The sequence below is a fragment of the Lissotriton vulgaris genome, chromosome 8 (genome assembly GCF_964263255.1).
Source record: "Lissotriton vulgaris chromosome 8, aLisVul1.2, whole genome shotgun sequence".
Classification (NCBI taxonomy): Eukaryota; Metazoa; Chordata; class Amphibia; order Caudata; family Salamandridae; genus Lissotriton; species Lissotriton vulgaris.
Window position 1 is genome coordinate 744037202 of NC_141696.1, and position 23959 is coordinate 744061160.

General features: G+C 41.2%; 1 protein-coding gene across 1 annotated transcript in view; it reads left to right on the forward strand.

The window, feature by feature from the left end:
• Positions 1–23959, forward strand: part of LOC147697944 (uncharacterized) — a 1308576-nt gene that overhangs the window by 657456 nt on the left and 627161 nt on the right. Inside the window, exon 10 of the mRNA XM_086936165.1 lies at positions 6952–6979. Coding sequence (XP_086792291.1) covers positions 6952–6979 — 28 coding nt within the window. The remainder of the gene's footprint in view (positions 1–6951; positions 6980–23959) is intronic.

Below are 23959 nucleotides of genomic sequence, written 5' to 3' on the forward strand. Positions count from 1 at the left end.
CTAAACTACCAAGCCAATTCTTCACTAGAAAGGAGACAAGCTACCGGGGACCGGTTTCTGGCATTTCAGCCGTCTTCGGCCCGGCTTGCTTGAATCCAGATGGAGCAGTGAGAAAGGGACTCATGTCTGAGTATACCCTGCCACACCTATAGTGGCCAAAAACGATTCAGAAAAGGGGGTGGTGATGAACAGAGTGTCTGAATTGAGCAGACCACTCTTACCCAGTCCAAAGATCAGGGCGTGATCCATCACCGTTATTTATCTCACTGCCCCATCCCAGCTCAGAACCTGGCTATATGCAAATCAGTCTGTCCCTGGCCCAGTGCATCATGGGAACAGGGCAGACTAAACTACCAAGCCAATTCTTCACCAGAAAGGAGACAAGCTACCGGGGACCGGTTTCTGGCATTTCAGCCGTCTTCGGCCCGGCTTGCTTGAATCCTGATGGAGCAGTGAGAAAGGGACTCATGTCTGAGTATACCCTGCCACACCTATAGTGGCCAAAAACGATTCAGAAAAGGGGGTGGTGATGAACAGAGACTTTTGGGAGACTGCATGTCAGAATTTTTTAATGAAATAGAAGAGGATTTGAAAAGTCACTCAAAATGTGCCCTAATTTTTCTTTCTGCAGCACTAATAATACCTTCTATTGCATAATATACCCCCTCATTTTGTTCCTTTTTAAATTAAATGTTTTAAGAGTTACCACTTTATTCCCATCACGATGGCTCCAGGTGTGCTATACCTTTGTAATAAGTAGGACTGTTAGCGCTCTAGTTGTTCTTTAGAACACTCTGGGACATTCTGTCATTGGGCTATACTTGGGCTACATCTGGGTGATATTTGGGCTACATTTGGGCTCTTTTGTCTCTGGTGGCCATTTTGGGAGACTGCATGTCAGAATGTTTTAATGAAATAGAAAAGGATTTGAGAAGTCACTCAAAATGTGCCCTAATTTTTCATTCTGCAGCACTAATCATACTTTCTATGGCAAAATATACCCCCTCATGTTGTTTCTTTTTAAATTAAATGTTTTAAGAGTTACCACTTTATTCCAATCAAGATGGCTTCAGGTGTGCCATACCTTTGTAATAAGTAGGACTGTTAGCGCTCTAGTTGTTCTTTAGAACACTCTGGGACATTCTGTCATTGGGCTATACTTGGGCTACATCTGGGTGATATTTGGGCTACATTTGGGCTCTTTTGTCTCTGGTGGCCATTTTGGGAGACTGCATGTCAGAATGTTTTAATGAAATAGAAAAGGATTTGAGAAGTCACTCAAAATGTGCCCTAATTTTTCATTCTGCAGCACTAATCATACTTTCTATGGCAAAATATACCCCCTCATGTTGTTTCTTTTTAAATTAAATGTTTTAAGAGTTACCACTTTATTCCAATCAAGATGGCTTCAGGTGTGCCATACCTTTGTAATAAGTAGGACTGTTAGCGCTCTAGTTGTTCTTTGGAACACTCTAGGAGGCTGCAGTAGAACACAAAGGAATCAACTGACAGTCTCTGTCCTTGTTGGATGTACATGTTTTACTCAGAATGTCAGACTTCATTTTCACATGACTGAGAAAGATAATGTGAATTTACAGAAAATATGCTTTCAGTTTAGCTTATAGATCCCCTTCCAAACCACTGTGGGAAAATCATGAGATATTAGTTTTCTTTCAAACAATATTCATGATATCACAGCAGAAGGTTTTTTCACATGGTAAAATCACCTTAGAACCCACCACAATTCCTAAAACGAGTATGGTACCATCAACAAATGATTTATAATGTAACTAAAGTCCTAAAACCCTCTATTAACTACAATGCTTTGTAATGAGGTGCTATCATGTATATTGGTCCCAAGATGGCTGCCAACACTTCTTGGATGAAGTGCTGACAGCCAATCAGATCAGATGTGTGGTTAGGCTCCGCCCCGATATATATCTTTTTTTGAACCTAAATTACTCAAAATCCACTGGAGCACATATATTGAGACCTAGCAAAGGCACATCGGGCTAACAGTCCCTACAATTTTGCCAAGTTTCGTGCAAATCCATTCAGCCGTTCGAGCTAAAAGTGAGGCCAACCGCCCTATGGAAATTAACATGGGAAAAAGGCGTTTTGGGACCCCCCTTTTTTCTCGGCCTCCCCTTAATGAAACCCCCCCAAATTGTCAGTGGCTGCTCAGAAACAAAATGTTTCATTTTCCTGAAAATTTCAGCCAATTCCGTCCACAAACGCCAAAGTTATTAGACATAGAATTTTCAAAAATCCCATAGAGAAAAAATCCTAACTATATATACCTACTGGCGACCGCCAGTAGGTAATATATATATATACAACCATCAGGAACAATCTGGGGCCCACAAAAGTTTTTTTATTAATAATGAACACTGCAGAATAATTGAGATGTGGCAAAGAGCCCACCGGGGGTAACAATGACGCCGATTAGGACTACAAGTTCCAGCTTTCTGTTCAAAATACAGCGCAGTGTGCGTGGCCCACTGGGGGCGGTAACTTTAAAAGCAGCAGGCATCTGATGATCGACAATTCGGAGTCACATCCTGTCAGTGTCCCATGAGGAAGAGGCTGGAGCCTCGAAACGCCTTGGGATCTAATTAAAGCAAATTTTACCTGTAAATGTTTCCTGCTGGTTTTTATGAGAAAATGAGCCACAAGGCTCCCGCTGACTGGGTGTGCGTCCTTGAAGCCTTGGGCCTTTGCAAAACAAAATATATATATATATGACCAAGACCACGGACGTGGTCGAAACACTTCGTCTTTCTTGCCGAAAATAAAGACTTACTTGCTGCAAACTGCTGTGGGCTCGCCTAAATTCCTTTTTCGCACTGGAATCCTTGGATTGTATTATATATATATACATATTCCACTCCCAACTCCATCGGGTAATCGTACCTGTAACTATAACTACCTACTGGCGACCACCAGTAGGTTATATATATATAGTAGTTATAGTTAGGACCTACTTTCCATAGGAAATCCACAACATTCTATTTAGAATAACTTTGGCGCCGGTGGACGAATCTTCGCAAATTTCTCCAAGAAAATGGCCTGCTCCGCTCCTTCCCTGAAAGGTTGGGGGTGATTCGTCAAGTGGGGGCAGAGAAAAAAGGGGGGTCCCACAACGTGTTTTCCCCATGCAATTTTCTAATTAATAATATTAAAAATATATACTTAAATAGACACATACACACATATATACTTGCATATGTTTATAAACGTATACATATATATTCTAACACAGCAATTAAAATGAAAGTATATTTCCTACTATAAAAAAGCACATTATTTTTGATATATATAAACATAATATAAAATAACATTAACAATTAAATACCAAAACAATATATAAATTACTAAACAAATCAAATTAAAAAATAAGAAAATTAAAAAAAATCTAGAAACAAAAATATAAACCAGTGCTATAAGGTTAAAATTTTAAATACATATTTATCATAAAAGTATTTAAACAGTATTGGGAAATCTTTTAAAGTCTGGGAATAACACGTACACTATTTACAGTTCAATTTTTGTACAGGATGGGAAAGCATTAGACTTGGGAGGGGGGTAAATTTGCTATTTTCACTCCAGTCTGTGCAACTGTAACTGTATTAATTAAGAAAAATATAACTTTTAACACAAACATTATTGCTTAACATAAAATATATCTATCTATCTATCTATCTATCTATCTATCTATCTATCTATCTATCTATCTATCTATCTATCTCTCTCTACATCTTTTTTAAAATAACATTTTTTTTAAATAATGTACAATTTAATAATTCATTTTCAATTTAAAAATAAGGGTTATTTCATTATTACTTGTTTAACTTGCCACCTTACTCAAATAAGATTAACACATGTTACATAACAGATAGATGAATAAACAACTATTTTCCAAGGATTCATTAATTATTAATTAAGAATTACTTAATGAATTGCCCACCGAATAACCCACGAAACCCAGTACACCGCACCTAAAATATAGCTAACACATACATTTATTACACAATTGACATAATTATTAATCAATGACGTATTTAATTATGGAATAATAATAATGATTTATTAAATATTAGCTTACCCGTCGCGCGTTGCTGCGATCTCAGAAGAAAGGAAATTCAAGGAAACTCATTATGATAACATTCAATTTACATTGTGTCATTGGTATTGAAACTTATTCATTTTAATATGGAAAACATTTCAAAGTGTGGCATAAGCAGTGCGTCCAAGATCGGCTTCCAATCTTGATTCTGGTTGCTCTCCTGTTTCATTCGAGCGGGCTTGAGCAGTGCGTAGTTGATCGGTTTCCAATCTTGATTCTAGTTGCTCTCTTGTTTCATTCGAGCGGGCTTACGCAGTGCGTCATCTATGTGTTTCCAATCTTGATTCTTGTTGCTTGTTCGTTTGAGAAGAACGGGCTTAAGTAGTGCGTACTCGATCGTCTTCCAATCTTGATTCTCGTTGCTCGTTTTTTGAGAAGAACAGGCTTGAGCAGTTTGTATTCGAACAGCTTCTAATCTTGCTTCCCGTTGCTCGTCTGTTTCTGAAGCTCGTAATGCCTTTTTCTTTCATGCTTCAGATGTAGATCGACCAATAGATAGCCGTTTGGGGGTCATAACTGTTGATGATGCTCTCAAATTCGCTGACAATTTCAGTATTCAAAAGATTATGAGGGCCCTGGGGGGCCGATATTTAAAAAAATGTTATGCCAGAAACCTTCGTGGGAGTGTACTCAACAACTTCCCAAAGTTTCATGGCGATCGGATGAATGGTGTAGTGATGCATAAAGGACAAACTGACAGACAGATAAACATTTGTTTTTATATATATATAGACTAGCTTACCCGTCGCGCGTTGCTGCGATCTCAGAAGAAAGGAAATTTAAGGAAACTTGTTATGATAACATTTAATTTACATTGTGTCATTTTTGTTGAAACTTATTCATTTTAATATGGAAAACATTTTAAAGTGTTGTTTTAATTCTGTTTATTTATTCGAGTGCTTGTGGATACACTTTTTATTTTATTTTCCATCTGGTGCTTACACAAATAAATCAGAAGGTTTTCCGACACTTGAGCTGGCCACATACAGTTGTCCATGTTAGAAGCACGGATTCTCCAAATCTAGTCCACACACTTGCAGCTATGGTCCTTGTGCTTTGTTGATGGTCATTGCAAAAGCGAGTCGCACCCGAAACTGTAAACGTTCAGTATTGGAAAGATTATGAGGGCCCTGGGGGGCCGGGTGGCCGATATTTAAATTTTTCTTTTTTTTTTGCCAGAAACCTTTGCGGGAGTGTACTCAACAACTTCCCAAAGTTTCATGCCGATCGGATGAATGGTGTAGTAATGCATAAAGGACAAACAGACATACTTTCGTTTTTATAGATATAGATGACGGAATTAACTTTCCACCATATACCTTTACACACCTACTTAAAAATTGAAACAATAATAAATTATTAATTTATTGTTAATTATTACCTAAATATTTTCCTAACGTATACCCCTACAAACCCCCTCAACCTGCACCTAAAATAAATAATTATTGCATAATTTACATAATTAACAAGCAATTAATAATAAATACAACAATTATTGTTTATTAATGATTTCCTAATTCATTTTCCACTCTATACCCCTTCAAACCCAGCAACCCGCACCTAAAATGTTCTAAAGGAAATGATTATTACTTTTTTACATAATTATTAGTCCATGAAACAATTGTTAATAAATTAAAAAATAAATGGTAATTAATTATTACCCACTTAACCAACCAACTTCTACCCCTACACACCAAGCAACTTGCACCTAAAATGTAACTAAAATAAATAACTATTACATAATTTGCATAATTAATAATCAATTAAATTGAATTAAATCTTACCTAATTAAATTACCCCTATGCCCCTACAAACAGTGCTACCCACACCTAAAACATAATTAGTTAAATCAGTAATACATGTTATTCGTAATTATTATCAATCTCATACTTACTTAAAAATTATTAATTAATTGATAATTAATTATGACTTAATTCACTCTCCAACCTATCCCCCAACAACCCAACAACCCACTTCAACACTATAAATTACCAATAACAATTACATTTGAAATTCTAAATCTGTTAAAATGGCAATCTTTTTTAAAAAAATGAATACTAATTATACAAATAATATCACATAACATTAATATATGAGCTGAAACTAATTAAAATAATTAGAAAAGGATGTTCTTTACTACTATATTATTGAAAACAATATTAACAACAACAATATTCTTGTTAATTTACTACTTACCTATATTAACCCTATTCTTGACAACGATATTCCTGCAAAATGTTATTTCTGTATCACAATATTTTTTCCCCAATTTTTCTGTATTCTGATATTAAAAACTCAATATTTTGTCCAAATACCAGGTAGCCAACTAATGGGTAGGAAGGGTGCTAAAGGTCCTAAAGTAAGGAACAAAAGTGGGTCATCAACACCTCAGATGGATAGTAAAAGAACGCCAACAATGTATGCAATGGGACCTTCATACACGTGGGTGCTAGTGCCACTGCATCTGCTTCAGTATTGATAAATACTCCATTTGACGCAGCAACATGTTAACTGTTCCTATTCAGCCAATTGACCTAACATATTAACCTGTACACTGTGGAGGCAATAATAAGTTATCTTCTTCATATTACTAACATTTGTATACTATTTAGAGGTTTGCTGTTCAAAATACTTGAGCTGTTGCTAAAACAATAAGACTTAATTAAACATGTTATACTATAATTGGCACATATTTTCACACAATCAATGTTCCCAAAATTGTAAATTTTAATTGTTATTTTAATAATATATGCATCTTTTACAATCTGAATATTTTACATTTAATATGACAACTCTTTCTATTTTCTGTATGTTTTATTCTACAGCTTATCGCCAACGCATCGAAGACTCCTGGTAAGTAGAAAAATAATTTTAAGAATGCACAAACACTGATTGCAATTGTATTTGCTGTAAGTCAAAGTCAAAAGTCAAAGTCATAAAGTCCTTTATTCGGTTCTCATCATGTTGAAAAACCATAAAAGTACATTCAAGTAAATTAGATAGAATTTAACAGTTAAAATATTTCATTTAAAATTTAAATTATTAAAAAGTATTAATAAGCAAGCTGGCAGTTAAAGTGCTAAAGTGTGAGATCTGATATAGAAAATGTTCAAGGATTACCTATAATTTCATCAACTATTCTAGATTGGGCCTATGTCTTACACAAAGCTTTAAAAATTGTACAATGTTTTTAGCAGCACATGGTTCTTCAAAAAACTGCAAGGCAAGATAGGCCGGTCAACATCTACAGTGGCCCATGAATTTTTAAAATCGGGATCAGCCATCGCTTCCTTAAATCTTTATAAAATTTACAAAATAGGACTGAATGAATTGTTGTTTGCATAGAGACTTTATCGCACGGACAGGATGGTAATTGTTTTGACCAGTCATTCGCTTTTGGGAAGGTCAATAGGCGATGAAATATGTCCAACCTAAATCGCGTTAGGAGAAACATATCATAGCTGCTTAAATTAATTGTAAGATAGGGCTGAATAGTCATTGTAGTTTGGATGATTAACCGATGTTGGACTGAAGATTTGGGTGCCTCAGTGGACAACCGCAGTTGATCTAGATGACTTAGGCAGAGTTTTTTTAGACCCTTTCTAGATAGCTCCGAAATTGTTGTCGGGGAATGATAATATCTGGCAAGTCCCAAATCAGTCAAGAAATTCTTAATAAAGTTAAGTCATCCAATCATATGGCTTTGTGCTAAAGAAAGGCAATCCTGGATAAGTTCTTGGTTAAAGGTAGTTTTAGTGGATGTCCAAAGACGGTGCCATAACAAAATTGGTTGTAGCTTAGCTATATCAATAACATACGGCACACCAAGTTCCAAATCACAGCTGTAGGTGGAGGAACTTTGTGGCACAGCAAGAAGGAATCTCAAAAAGCTGTTTTCTACTTTTTGGAGTGCGTCCACCTTACCATATCCCCACACTCCTGCACCATAAATAGCGACACTTATGCATTTACGATTCAGAAAAGGGGGTGGTGATGAACAGAGTGTCTGAATTAAGCAGACCACTCTTACCAAGTCCAAAGATCAGGGCTTGATCCATCACCGTTATTTATCTCACTGCACCATCCCAGCTCAGAACCTGGCTATATGCAAATCAGTCTGTCCCTGGCCCAGTGCATCATGGGAACAGGGCAGACTAAATTACCAAGCCAATTCTTCACCAGAAAGGAGACAAGCTACCGGGGACCGGTTTCTGGCATTTCAGCCGTCTTCGGCCCGGCTTGCTTGGCATTGTAAATATGGCCCCCTTTTACGCATTACTCTGCATGAAGAGGGCGTTCCATGGGTGTTGTTGGGAGTGTTCCCATGCAATCCCCAAGGAATCTGACATGTTCCCAGATTTACAATGTTTCATAAACCTGGAAAAGCGTTTGATTCATACTTGCTCACTGCACCATCAGGATTCAAGCAAGCCGGGCCGAAGACGGCTGTAATGCCAGAAACCGGTCCCCGGAAGCTTGTTTCCTTCCCAGTATAGGAATTGGCTTGGTAATTTGGTCTGCCCTGTTCCCATGATGCACTGGGCCAGGGACAGACTAATTTGCATGTAGCCAGGTTCTGATCTGGGATGGTGCAGTGAGCTAAAAAAAGGTGATGGATCAAGCCCTGATCTGTTGACAGGGTAGGAGTGTTCTGCTTAATTCAGATACTCTGTCCCCGGAAGCTTGTTTCCTTCCCAGTATAGGAATTGGCTTGGTAATTTGGTCTGCCCTGTTCCCATGATGCACTGGGCCAGGGACAGACTAATTTGCATGTAGCCAGGTTCTGATCTGGGATGGTGCAGTGAGCTAAAAAACAATGATGGATCAAGCCCTGATCTGTTGACAGGGTAGGAGTGTTCTGCTTAATTCAGATACTCTGTCCATCACCACCCCCTTTTCTGAATCACTTATGCATTTAGCCTGATAGATTTTATTCAGTTCAGTCGGTGGTCTTTTCCCTAACCTTTGTGCAAAGTTCGCTAATGCAGTTGTTGCTCTCATAAAAAGCAATTTCCTTGCCTCAATTGCTTGCTTCCGCGAGCATTTATTATCCATTAAAATACCTAGATAGGGGTACATCTTTGTAGTCTCAAGCCTCTTTTTATCAATAAATATGTCCATTGTTTTCATAGATCTAGGACCGATGGACATCACAAAGGTTTTTTAATATTAATCCTGAGGTCTAAATTGCCCATAAAACTGTGGTAACTCTTGAGAGCCCGCTGGAGTCCAAGGGGTGTTTGGGTGAGGATCACGGCGTCATCGGCGTAAAGTAGGGCCGGTATTGGGCATTTCCCAATAAAAGGTGGGTCCTGGCAACCCTCCAACATTACTCGCTCCAGACCATTTGTATAGAGCGTGAACAGGAAGGGTGCCAGGACACAGCCCTGCCTTACCCCTCTCTCCACCTCGAATGGCGCTGTTTATTCACCTGATAGCCCATATCTCACTCTGGCTGTTGCATTAGAATATAATTCCCGTAGGAAACTAACCAGAGTGGTATCGGCTCCCATATCTAATAGAATGGACCACAGTTTGCAATGGCTCACACAGTCGAAGGCTGTTGTTAAATCGAAATAGGCCATATAAAGATTTCCACCCTTTGCATGAGCATATTTTCCCATAATTAATATCAAGTTAAGAGCTTGCTCAGTAGTTCCTGGTCCTTCTCTAAACCTGAATTGGAGGTCTGATAACTTCTTGTTGTCTTCTGCCCACTGCTGGAGATGTTCAAGAATGATACGGCCTGCTACTTTGCCTAGCGAATCTAGCAAAGAAATTGGTCGGTAGCAGACTGGGCTCTGACGGTCCCCCTTTTTAAAAATCGGGACTAGAACTGAGTTCGACCAGTATTCTATAAGCCCCACAGCACAGGAGGCTTCAAGGACTCTGGTCAATATTGGGGTCCACAGTTCCGGGTTGTATTTGAATAAGTCAACTGGGACCCCATCGGGCCAGGCGCCTTTTCCCTTCTTGCTTACTAGCAGAGCACTCTCAACTTCAAAGTGTGTAATTTCAAGTGCTATTTGGAAAATAGAATTCACGGGGTTTATATTTGTATTATCCTTGTCAGTATGGGCATCTTTATCCTGTGATGACGAGCCAAATATCTGAGCAAAATGTTGGTCCCATGCAGCCTCATCAATGGCTATGTCCATTTTGGAGTTTCCCCTAGCTTCTGTTAGAAAGAGTGACAATGGTGTTCGAGAAGGCGATGTTATCTTTTGTGGAACAACTTTTATGTAGTTGTTCCCATAATTCATTTTTTAATTCCTTTTTCCTTTCTTTGAGAGCCTGGTTATACGCCCTTCTAAAATAGGAGACTTCTTGCCTGTCTCATTCTGTCTTGTGGAGGGCGGCTTTTAAATTTGAGTAGGCTTTTGTGCAAGTTTTGTCAAACCATCCTTTATTTTTACCCTTTCTGTCCTTTGCATTCCTATGCAGGGCTGTTCTAACTGTACTAGTTATGACCGAAAAACTCTCTAAGATTTCTGTGTGTGGAGTTACAAGCTCTAAACACTTATTTATAGATCTTAGGGAGTTAGTCACGACCTCCTTGGTGATTACTGCAGGGTTTATTTTGTCCCACTTTAGGGAATACCCATTAGGTCTATCCAGGGTTAATGTATCTTTCCCGTATAATGTCTCTGACTTACGCGTTTCATGTTTATGCGGGAAAGATACTGTTATGCTGGTGGCATTTTGATGCGTTCTAAAATCCAGAAGGCGTGATACGGCATTTCTGGAAGTAAAGATAAAATCTATAATACTGCAAGCTCCCCTATCATTAAAGGTAGCAGTGAGTGGAACAGGGGGGTCACTAGGTCGTTTGCAAGACCTAACTCTAGGACAAATAAAATTTCATTTAAGCATTCCCCTACAGAAGTATGATGAAAATGGGTTAGGATGTTCTTACTCTCGACCTGAAGGCCACAATTTAAGTTGTTATTATATGTACAGAGGGCGAGGTTAAAATCGCCTCCCCATATTATTAGAACATTTTTAGTGTAGTTATTTTGTATTTTCTGTAATGAGCTTGAAATGTCCTTTAGAGATGATATTAATTCGGGCTGACAAAGATTATTATAAAAATTCACTAGTACATAAGTATCATGTTTATTTTGATCCAGAATTACTATTTGATAGTTTGATTCCAGCTTAAATGGAGTAATTTTCTAAGTTCCAGGAGGTTTGAGATGAATATTGTCAAGCACCCCGTAGCTCTCCCAGACTTAGAGTGGAGTGCTTGGGAAAAATATGTTTTAAAGCCCTCAATATGAATAGGTAATTTTGCCCATGTCTCCTGGAGACAAAGAACATTAAAATTCCCAATGAAACCGAGCCAGATCTCATTCGCCATTTTAGAGTGCAAACCTGCAATGTTCCAAAACGCTATCTTTAGTGTAGGTTGCACAATAGGTTTTGGGCTCTGAATGCTCTGATTAACGGGCCCTTCCCTTACGACAGTGTTATTAATCACTTGTCCACTTGAAGAGTCAACCCCCTGTGGCAATAAGCCTGTATTCATTTTTATAGACTGATGGATTAGGCTGTGAGAGTGAGGTTTAATGATACAGTTCTCTAGACATATAGGGTGACTATTAATAGGAAAACAATCATTTTTTTATACCTGGGTAGTCGGGATAGAGCTGACCGTGACCCCAGGAAACTAGGGTATGAATTAACCAGTCAGTCTATACCTTCTAAGCCCATAAGCGGGTTAAATCTGTCCGAAATTGGAAATTCACAAGTTGGTATTTGGGTTGAGAAAGCACTTCTATGTGATTGTCTACTATTTGGGGGATAGAAAAAACCCAGCAGGAGTATGTTGATCCCATCCGCAATCAGACAATTGCTTCCACTCCCCCCAAGAATTTTTCTAACCAACATAGGAGATCTGAATATAAGGACTATACAGTCTCCTGGTAGTGATTTCCTTAAGTTTCATACCCATTCTACCCTTCAGACCATCTTAAACTCTTGAAACAGGTGATCAGTTAAACCAGTCCTCTGGCCAAACCAGTGGAGTGATTTATTTCTAAGAGATTTCCACGATGCAATTTCTGAGAGACCCTTTTTTGGAGCATTAGCCAGAACAATTACGTATGGTGTTGCATCTGGTGGGAGATGTAAAAGTGGGTCTGTTCCGGAGTTATCCCAGTGTTGTTCAGTAGAAAAAGATGTTAATTGATTGGGATTTTGTGGAAATGATGGACGAGAGAAAATACCTATCTCCCTATCTCTAACAACATTCTTACCATCAGAGATACAATTATCAAGTAGATTACGTGTCTTTGTCTGAGAAGAGAGGGCCCTTTCTGGATAATTTGATATAGCTTTTATGGATAACACAGGCGAGTCAGAGTGGTCCTTATCTTTGATATGGCAGCCTCCCCCTTCGGCGCCGATTGACAGTCTAATTTGATTAGCGTTACCCTTTTTCCCACCCCCTTGCTCATTTGAAGTGGATATAGGGTCAGGGCCCTGGGTCTTGTTGCTAAATATAAAATCTTCAATGAGAGTCAATTTATTCTTTATTTGGTCTAAGCTGACCCTCAAATAAAGATCTTACCTTTCCACTAGGGTAGTTAAGTTCTTAATATCACCACTAAATGGGTCAACTTTACTGCAGGTCTCAGTTATCATCTGACCAGAAGCCCTCCGCAACCCTATCTTTTTTTTTTGTTGAAAGTGCTGCTTTGGGGTTATTTGAGCAGTGGTTTCTACCATGATTTTCCCCCTCTTAAGAATGCCTTTGTTTGCCTCTACACTCTCTAGTGGTGCGGGATTTCTTTGTTTTTTTCTGAGGAGGTTGCGTGAGCGAATCAGAGTCACTTATCGAAATCTCCTCTAGGCTAGGTTGGATGCAGCCGTTGGCAGTTTTTGTTGATGCTACAGGTGATTTCAAGGGGGCCTCGTTATCGACTTGATCTAATTCAGTGGATGTTTTTGAGGAGCCTGCCTCTAGTGATTCTTCCACAGTTAGGATCTGTTTATTTAGGGCCCCCATAGCACCGGTAAGGAAGCTCAATAAGAATTGTTGGGAATCTGATTGACATTTTCTCCCTACTCCTCGGTCTTGGCTAATCATTTTCCTTTTTCCCATTTCCAATAAACTGGCTCTTTCAATTTAAAATGATTTGAATAAGCTGCCCACTCTCTCACTGTGAGCAGAATCCAACAGACAGTTTTTTTTAAAAATATGTACAGTCACTACGCACTCAGTCCCAGAAGAAGGTTGCTGTAAGTCATTTATGTTTTGATGTAGCTAGCACCTTGGCAATACTATGGTCAAATGCAGTATGACAGTACAAGAGTAGGCTGGCAGGGCGGGTCTCCCTGAGGTACATTCTTTTCCCAATGCCACAGCATAAAGGGGGCCCACAGCAATGCATTTCATGTTGTTGCAGCAGTAGTGGTTCCTCCGCTATGGCAGAGGAGCGTCGCCCTACTGCTTCCAAGCAGTGCGAGAAGACGAAACATAACATGATAATACCTTTCTGTTATTATCATGTTATGTTTCCTTTGTTGGGTATACTCTGTGCATGGAGCAGGGTAGGGGCAGAGTGGTTTGCCCACTCAAGTGCACATGACTGATTTGGGAGGCCCAAGAGAACCGACCAAACATTAATTGCACACTTTCCCTTTTCTCCATTCAGGCTGCATTACAGCCTGCATTTGGAACAAGTTCAAGCACCCATTCCCTGGTTCAGTGTCCAACCAGGATGCTCAAAACCAATCACAATGCTGCATTGCAGCATTGTGATTGGTCAGGGGAGCCTGGGTGCCTACCCATCACAATGCTGCATTGCAGCATTGCGATTGGTCAGCAGGGCCTGGCTGTGCTCCCGGGAAGAACAGGAGCAGGAGCAGAAATGTGGCGCAGGACCCAACGGGAAGGTAAGGTTTATTTTTTTAAGTATGCGCGACCCCCCCTAACCCTCCCCGCACACGTGACCTCCCGCCCTGCCACTTGCTAGCCATGCAGTCCACCTTAGAGAAAGAATGCTATAGTGATTCCTTTGATGTAAATGAATGTTTTAGCTTAGAAGAACATAAAACATTGGCCCTAACCTATTCCACACAGGGCCTCGCACTACAGCCAATGTCTGAGGGTTGCTTTGTGATGGAATTCTATGTCACTGACCCTCTGTCGGCTGGCAATCAGCTTGCATAAAGTCCACTCGCAGCCTGTGCCCTATGCAAGACACATCACTTGAGTGTGATGAGTTTAGCTGGGCTTTTTTGCAGTTGAACTAATTAAAGCCATGCAGCACCAAACCTCTCTGCCTGGCTGGATTGATCTGCCACGGCAACCAACAATTTCCGAAGGAAGCTCCTGATGTGGGCTCGTTTGCATGTCACATAGTAATGTTGGCGTAGGCTGAGGGAGAGAAGAGGGGTCATCTGTGTGTATTTCTGATTACTAAATTAGTGGAATTGCATCATCTGTTCATTAAATATTGAACACCACAGCAGCCCCTGCTCTTTCTTCTGGTCACTAAGTGACCGGATAGGAGGCAGCTGTACTGCACATTTAATTCTCTTAACACCCCTGCTTCCCTTTTTCCAGATGTCTTACAGGGAGAGCACACAAAGGTGGACAGGGAGCAAGACATTCATGTTTGTTGATGTTGTTTCCCTCTGTGACTACCTTGTGCTGAGCGCTCCATGCTGCAGAACCTGTCACAATTATTGTGTTTTCCATCCCTATGGTCTCAGTAGTGCTCTTGTGGTTATTAACTTGAAGACTTTAGGCTTTCACGACAGCAAGAATGAATAGGAGTAGGGAAGGAATTATTAGATATTCGTTATAATGTTTGTCTAACTGGCACTGGGGTGCGAGCATATGTATTAATGTCTGTATAGTTTTTTCTGACAGACTCAAATGTGTTACCATGCGATGGTGCAGTGTTGCAGTCTGCCGGTTACACATCTAGGCTATAGTGTCACACAATGTTCAACTGTCAACATGTGGCAGGGTCCGATAGTGCATATAGATGGAAATGAGCAGATTTTATTGTGGTGTGTATATATATATATATATATATATATATATATATATATATATATATATATATATATATATATATATATATATATATATATATATATATATATATATATATATTACCTACTGGCGGTCACCAGTAGGTATATATAGTTAGGATTTTTTCTCTATGGAACTTTTGAAAATTCTATGTCTAATAACTTTGGTGTTTGTGGACGGAATCGGCTGAAATTTTCAGGAAAATGGCACATTGTGTTTCTGAGCAGCCCCTTAAAAATTTGGGGGGGTTCTGTCAAGGGGGGGCCGAGAAAAAAGGGGGGTCCCAAAACGCGTTTTTCCCATTCATTTTTCCAGAGGGCGTTTGGCCTCACTTTTAGCTCGAACGGCTGAATGGATTTGCACGAAACTTGGCAAAATTGTAGGGACTGTTAGCCCGATGTGCCTTTGCTGGGTCTCAATATATGTGCTCCAGTGGATTTTGAGAAATTAACATTTAAAAAAACAGATATATCTGTGACAGCGTCCCGGATAGCGCACCAGTTCGCGTACTTTTCGCGCAACGGAGCTTTGCGAAGCGAAGCTGATTGGCTCTCCGGTGTCTGTCAACATTCTAAACAGTCCGGAGCGGCCGCCATCTTGTCTCTCAGTAGGATCGAGAGACAAGAGGAGGTCAAAACGAAGGGGGAAATGAAGGAAAGGGGCAAGGTAGACCCCTTCTGACCCCCTAGGATTGATGAGGGGGATATTAAAGTGCCCCGCGGGGCCAAAAAAAAAAAAAAAAAATTGCGATTTTTTGTCGTAGAGGTGCAAATTGGTACGTGAACCGGGCAGCTAAAGGGACAGCTAACCGGCAGCGTAACGGGAGTCTGAGGAGAAGCTGATTGGCTGTCAACATTGTAAACAGTCTGGAGCGGCCGCCATCTTGTCTCTCGGTAGGATCGAGAGACAAGAGGTGGTGAAAAACGAAGGGGGAAATGAAGGAAAGGGGGCAAGGTAGACCCCTCCTGAACCCCTAGGATTGATGAGGGGGATATTAAAGTGCCCCGCGGGGCAAAAAAAAAAAATTGCGATTTTTCGCCGTAGAGGCGCGTCCCGGTACGCGAACCGGGCAGCTAACTGGGCAGCTAACCGGCAGCGTAACGGCAGTCTGAGGAGATGCTGATTGGCTGTCAACATTGTAAACAGTCCGGAGCGGCCGCCATCTTGTCTCTCGGTAGGATCGAGAGACAAGAGGTGGTGAAAAACGAAGGGGAAAATGAAGGAAAGGGGGCAAGGTCGACCCCTCCTGACCCCCTAGGATTGATGAGGGGGATATTAAAGTGCCCCGCGGGGCAAAAGAAAAAAAAATTGCGATTTTTCACGGTAGAGGCGCTTCCCGGTACGCCAACCGGGCAGCTAACCGGCAGCGTAACGGGAGTCCGACGTGTTGTGTTTTTGGAGCGTCCGGTTTGCGTACCGGGTAGCGTTCCGGTAAGCGTAACAAGGGGAAAACCAAGAGAAACAGTAAAATAAAATTTAAAGGAATAGATTTCCACCAAACTTGGCAAAATTGTAGGGACTGTTTGTTTGATGTGCCTTTGCAAGGCCTCAAGATATGTGCACGTGTGGATTTTGTCTAATTAAGGTTAAAAAAATATATATATCTGTAAGCGTGCTCTGGCGCGCTTACGTTACAGGTTTTGTTTGCGCTGCAGAGACGATACGTCACGTTTATGCGACGCGTCATGAGGCGTCTCACGTGGCTACGTGATACGTCACGTAATAAAGAATATATTTTACAGCTATAGATATTAGCTTTTAAAAAACCAATGAAATTCACTGAAAAAAACATAGGTTATAGACCATATATAGTTAGGAATTTGCATTTACAAAACCTTGAAAATTCACTGAAAAAACCATTGGTTATAGACCATATATAGTTAGGGATTAGCATTTACAAAACCTTAATTTACTCGCACAAAACCATAGAAATTCGCATATATAGTTAGTTGCAATAACTATATATCGCGCACCCGCAATCCACTGCTGATGATGTCACATATTACATCATTCATGACATGGTCAGTGACATCACTGATGACATCACTGATGACATCTCAAATGACATCACTGATGACATCACTGATTCATTCAATTGGTTGTAACGTATACAGGTGGAAAGTTTGAGATCATCCGTGGCTCGTCTTTCTGCACAGTGATTTAAAAAGATTGATTTCAGACTCTCTTTAGAAAGATCCAAAGCAGAACAGTGATCTAATGTAACGTTTAACCCAAACACATTAGAAAAGGATTCAATTGTGTATTTAATCCATGGGATTTTGAGAAAATAGTCTAGACGTAAACAATCCTCAATGATAGCCCTATTAAATGAGGTTTCGTCTTTCATCCAGACCGAACGCCATAGCATCAGAGGTCTCAACAGTAATAGATCATTTAGATGATGTAGTCCTAATTCTTTGTGGACCAAACTATTAGCAGTGGATGTCGGGAGACACAATAATTTTTTCAGAAATTTATTCTCTTCTACCTGTAAAGGTCTACCCTGGATACCCCCCATACCCCCTGCTCCTTAGAGAGCAGCCGAAAGACACCTAGCTTCAAAGATCTTAAGCATTTCTTTAGGCCTTCTACTACCTAATTTTTTTTGCAAAAGCAAATATTCCATTGGCGCTCCTGATCATTTTGTCGCGCACCACCTTGTGCTCGACATCCCAGCGACCATTTTTGGAAAAGGTAACCCCCAGGTAGCAGAAATTTTCCACACACTGCACCACTTGGCCATCAAAAAGATACCTATAGGGTTTTTTAGTTTTAACATTACTAGCTCCACACTCCATCACATATGTCTTGCTCTTGTTAATGACCAGCTTTCTTTTTTCAATAAAGGCCACAAAGTTGTCCATCAAAAGCTGTAGACCCCGAGGAGTCCTAGAGAGCAACACAGCGTCGTCCGCATAGAGTAACAGGGGGATGGTACTTGTGTTTACTCTAGGGGCGTCCGCTGGTGCCTTCTTAAGGATCGAGTCTACTTCATTAATAAACAGAGTGAAAAGCAGGGGTGCCAAAACACACCCTTGTCTGATACCTCTCCTGACCCTGAATTTGTCTGTACATTCGCCCGAAGGCCCGTACCGAACACTCGAGCTAAGCCTCTCGTACAAACGGGCCAGAAAATATATAATTTCCCTAGGTGCTCCCATTTCTAGCAAGGTAGTCCATAGTATGGCGTGATCCACCAGGTCAAAAGCGCTGCTCAGATCAGCGAAACAGAGGTAGAATGAAGCATTTTTTGCTCGGGTGTATTTCCCTATCAGGAGTTCCAGGTTTAAACATTGTTCAATGCAACCTCTTCCTTTCCTGAACCCATATTGGCAGTCTGTCATTATCTGATTAGACTCTGCCCACTCTTCTAATCGGACGAGGAGTACACGGCTCATAATCTTGACGGACGAATCCAGCAATGAAATTGGCCGGTAGTTTTTAACGTTTCCTCGGTCCCCTTTCTTGTGAATGGGAACTATTATTGATTCAGACCAGGTACACGGGATAGTATAGCGAACAGCAGCATTAAAAACTTTGACTAGTACTGGCCCCCAAGTCTCAGGTGCGAATTTATACACATCAACTGGAACACCGTCGGGTCCCTGGGCCTTTCCGCCCTTACTAGCCCTGATACTACTTAGGACCTCCTGTAAGGTGATATCTAGGCTAAGTACTGGCCAAGAGCAACTTATCGGCAACATTACCGTGTTAGGATTAAAAATGCCAGAAAAATGCTGTACCCATGATTCCTTACCTACGTTTGAGGTTAACACGGGGAATTTATCATCTTTTAAAAGGGGGCTGTTTACTACTGTCCAAAAAAGAGTACAATTATTCGATACAGCCGCTAGATCAAATCTCTCCCAAGCTTCCTCACGTAGTTCAGCTTTCCTTTGCTTAAGAGCTAAGTTATAGTCGGATCTAAGCTTAGCTACAACCGTTTTGTCTCTAGGTTTGGTGGATAATGCCTTTTTTAGTGTCTTCAGGGCCACAGTACATGCATTATTGAACCATCCCCTGGCTTTATTGTTAATATTTCCAGCAGCCCTAGTAAACTTACCACTAATAAAAACATTGATTTTAGTAAAGTGAATAATACAGGCCTCCATATTTGATTTCTCATCAATAATCGATGTAATGTCATTTAAGCAGCATGAGATAATGCAATTAGAAGTTACTTCAGCTTTATCCCCTGCCCACCTTATTCTAAATCCGTTCGCCCTATGTACCTCAATGTTTGTGATAGGGCTACTATCTGGAATTATGCAAACTTTCCAAAACCTAGTTTCAATAACAAGACAGTTATGATCACTGACCATGTGGTCTACAACCTTGACATCAGAGCTAAAATGAGCTAGTTCGTAAGACATGCAAATAAAATCAATTACAGTGTTCGCCCCTCTCCCTACAAAAGTTGGCAAGCTATCACCCTTCCCATCCTGCTCAATCTCTAGGACCTCCATATCATAGGCGAGTAGGAAGGAGTTCAAAGTTTCTCCATATGTATTGTGTTGGAAATGTGTAGCTGGCTCTCCAACACGGTTCAAAGTGCCACACAACTTTTGATTAGAGAGAGGGCAAACAGAAATGTTAAAATCTCCAACATATATGAACTCAAAAACTGTATTAGAAGCTTTCATCAATTGTTTGATTGCGATGTCTAATTCTAAAATAACCATGTGTCTGCTAGCATCAAAAACATTATTATACATATTAATCAGCAGAATGTTTTTGTCTGCCTCATCAGCTAACCACAGCAGTTGGGAATTATTGCCCACGGTGATATGCTCCTTCACCCTAATTCGCATTTTCACAGAAATCAGAATTAGCAAACCACCTTTGGCCCTCCCTGAGGTGGTTGCCACTGCTGGTAGCTCATATGCTACAAAACCATCAAGGCCCTTAAAGTTTAGACACCAGGTCTCTTGTAGACATAAGATATCAAATGTTCTAATTAGTTCTAGCCACCCTAATACTTCAAATTTAGAAGCTAGTCCTGCTATGTTCCAACTAGCAATATGGCAAGATGTTGATGCCCCCTCTAAGATATTGCAAGATGTACCCACAGACTTAAGCAGTGTACTACCTATAGTATTTGGGGACTGATTTAAGTCTACTCCTGCGGACGCTTCTGCAATTTCGTGTCTGACCTCTTGTCAATCGCAGTTATTAAGACCAGACAGGGCATCAAATCTGTTGTGTAATAGCAGGCTTGGTACTAGGGGAGAAGCCCAGCGGTTATGCATATTCAAGTTGTTATCCCATCCTAGTGCTGGCGTTTTTGGTAGGGTTGCATTTTGCTGTTCCCCATAGAAGAATTTTAATGTTAGGGGAACCACCGTACCTCTTCTACGCTGAGGCGGAAGAATATGTGTTAAGACATTTGGAAGTACTTCAGGGTGTGCAAATGTCACCGCCACACAATCCCCTTTAAATCTTTTGGGGCGATTCCCTATACAGGGGATGCGTTTAACTGCTTTAATATCGTGCGCCAGTTGCTGTAACCCTCCAGGTGCTAACCTCATATTACCTGAGAGCCAATGGAGGGCCTTACTACTCAGAGAGCTAGATGACTCGGTAATGCCGTCGTCCAAAAGGGGTACATTAGCTAACACCAGTATAACAGGTGAGGCTTCCTCAATAAACTGCAGTGGGTCTGTACCGTGAACTTGTGCTTGTGGTAAATTTACTATCAGCGGACGCCATTCTGCTGTTGTTACGTGTTGATTATCTTTTGGGGCCGGCATATGGACTTGATTAGTCAGCACACCAGATGTCCCTTCTCCAACTTGGTTAACCCCTTCGGTACTATTTCTTGTTATTAATAAGGTATTAAGACTGCCTATTTCCTCCGTCAACTTTGTTTGCACACCTCCAAGTCTTTTTACTTCAGCCTGCAATTTATCGATTTTAGAGATCAGAGGTTTTACAATTTCATTAAGTTTACCCTCTACAACCTCAAGCAGTTTACTAAACATTTCGTCATCTCCTCTGTTTCTTAAAGTCCCTTCCCCTACAGCCTTTTGGGGAGCTCTCGAGGAACCTGGGGATAATGTTCTTTTCCTTTTCACTCTTGGCCTTGGACCGCCCTGTTTCCGCTGATTCTTCACACAGGTGCGCACAGGCCGGAGTGTGTGCTCAATCGGTGGTAAATCGTCCTCCACAGGACCAGTTACAGTTTCTGGGTCTGAATCTATAACATTTTCAAAGTCTACATCCAGAATAACAGGGGATGGTAACGTGGTCAATGGCTGGCTACCAGACTCAATAATAGGTGATGCATTTGGTGAAACCCTGGTTTCCACCAACACGAAAGGGCTATCATCAGTTGACAGAGGTAAAGTAGGGCTTAACCTGCGCAAATCTGGTGACTGGCTTAGCCCAAGTGATTCCCTCCTTTGTTCATTTATTTTCTTTACTGTTTGCACAACATAGTTATCCATGGTGTTTGCGGGCAGAGCAGCAGGTTTCTTTTTAGACATCATCTGTATATAACGCAGTTAACAAACAACACAGGGACGACAACAGAGTCTTACTTGTAGGAGCGTCTCTGAAGGAACAGGGGGTCGGGCCCTGCCCCTGCCTCCTCCTGCCGATGAGGGCCGTAGAGGGCCCGCCCTTTGCCCGGGCTTCGCCCCGGGCGTCCCGCTCGCGTCCCGCGACGCGGGGGTGCTCCTCCTTTTATTCATCTTCCTTAGCGCTCACAGGGCGCTGCCGCGTCACTCTGACGCGCCGCCGCGGTGCCTGCCGGGATTTGCAGTCTCCCGGAGCGGCGGCGCGGAGTCCGGTGTTCCTTGACTCTTGGCGGCGGTGGCGGCGATGTCCTCTGCCTTCCTTCCTCTGTGGGCGTGAGAGGTAAGTGCAACTGACTCTCGGCGATGGCGGCGGTTTTGTTGTGCTCTCCCCTTCAGAACTGCTTCCTAACATATTTTCACACTGAATTTACTGTGGGAAAGTGCCCCGGGCCCTAAGGCCACTACAAGAGAATCAGCAACACTCTGGTGTTGTCCCATGGGAAGAGCTGACCTCCTCGGTAGGGAAAACCCACATGGCGGTTCTTCACTATCTAGGCATGGAACACTCATGTGAACCTGCTCTGCCTTTCACCTTCCAGTGGCTCCAGTGGTGGTGGAAGGCCTGCTTAAAGTTGGCTAACAAGTTAGAAATGCCTAACCTCTAACCCCTCTCTTTTAACTTGGTATGGGAAGGCCCACAATATCAGGACAGACAGATGGAAGTCATTCACAACTTGGGGGAAAGTGGCTCTTTCCACCTTTAGAACTCATTTTCTTCCTAATTCTCTATCTGATCAGACAGACATGAATATTGTCTTAACCGTGCTTGAGAGCGCCATTATTCAAATATTGATAAGATTGCCCCCATTAAATCAAATGTTTCTAAATAAAAGCCAAGGTTGGCCCCATGTTTTATGGACTGTTTAAAAAAGGATACATTTGTGTTCAGGAAATTGGAACGCAAATAGAGGACCTTAAAATCTCTTGAAGACAAACTAATTTATAAAAGGGGTTTAAGAATTTACCACAACAAATTAAGAACAGCAAGGAAAGTCCGCATAGTGAAGAGATTTAACAAAGTGGGCCAGTCTGCTAAAGAATTATACAGGATACTAAAGGAATTTACTAATCCTATAGCTTGAGCTAAATCTGTGTAAGTCTCTCAGGCCCTCACTCATGAGCTTGTCAATTATTTTGATGATAAAATTGTCAGAATTTACACCTCTTTTGTAAAAGAGACTACGCAGGCCACTAGGGTAGGTTTTATCCCCACAGAAACATCTAGCCCTGCTCTCTTGGAGGAGTTTCTCCTGGTGTCCCCAGGCTAAATCAAAATGCTATTAAATAGAATTAAGTGGGGATCACCAGAGGACTTAGCACCTCCCTATATGGTGGCGCCAGCTCTCCTCCTGTCCCACACTGAGCTATTTAACCTCTCCTTTAGCTTGGAAACAGTCCAGCGCAAGTGAAAATCAGCTCCAACCCATTTTTAAAAAACCCTCAGCTGATCCTAAAGTATTAGCAAACTTCAGACCTATATCATTATTTTGTTTATTGAGAAGGTAATGGAAACAATGGTGAATCTCTGCCTAGCAAGTTTTCTGGAAATGTATTCCCTGCTTGATCCCTCCCACTCTGGCTTTCGAGCTGCTTTTAGCATGGAAACGGTCCTGGAGAAAGTCCTAGATAAGACTTTTTTTAGATGAAGGGCAGAGAGCGATGCTGGTGCTATTAGACCAGTAAGAAATTTGGGAATTCTGGTTGATTAAAACCTCTCTATGAGGAAACATGTGAATGCAATTGTGGGAGCCTGTTTTGGAGTCATTCTTCTACTCAGGAAGGTCTTCAGGTGGCTACTATTTCAGACTAGGAAAGCCCTAGTCCACGCCCTCATAATTAGTTGCCTGGACTATGGGAATGCTTTAATGGTTGCCATGAATGAAGGACTGTTTTCCAAACTCCAGGTGGTTAAAAACCCTGTGGCATGGTTAATTAGTCATCGTATGCCTTGCTCGCTCTCGGTTCCTATTCTCAGAACCCTTAACTGGCTGCCTACAAAAATGGGCTGTGTTCAAACTCCTCTGCTTGGTCCATAATGCAGTATATGGAAGTGGGCAGCCTGACTGTAGGTAAACTGCAGATCAAGTGGGAACTCTTACTATGTCCCTGGAATATTCCTATCACCAGGTATGGTGGGCACTAATTCTCACATTTAGACCCCAGCACTGGAATCAGCTTCCTTTGCAATTAAGTGCATGCGCAGAT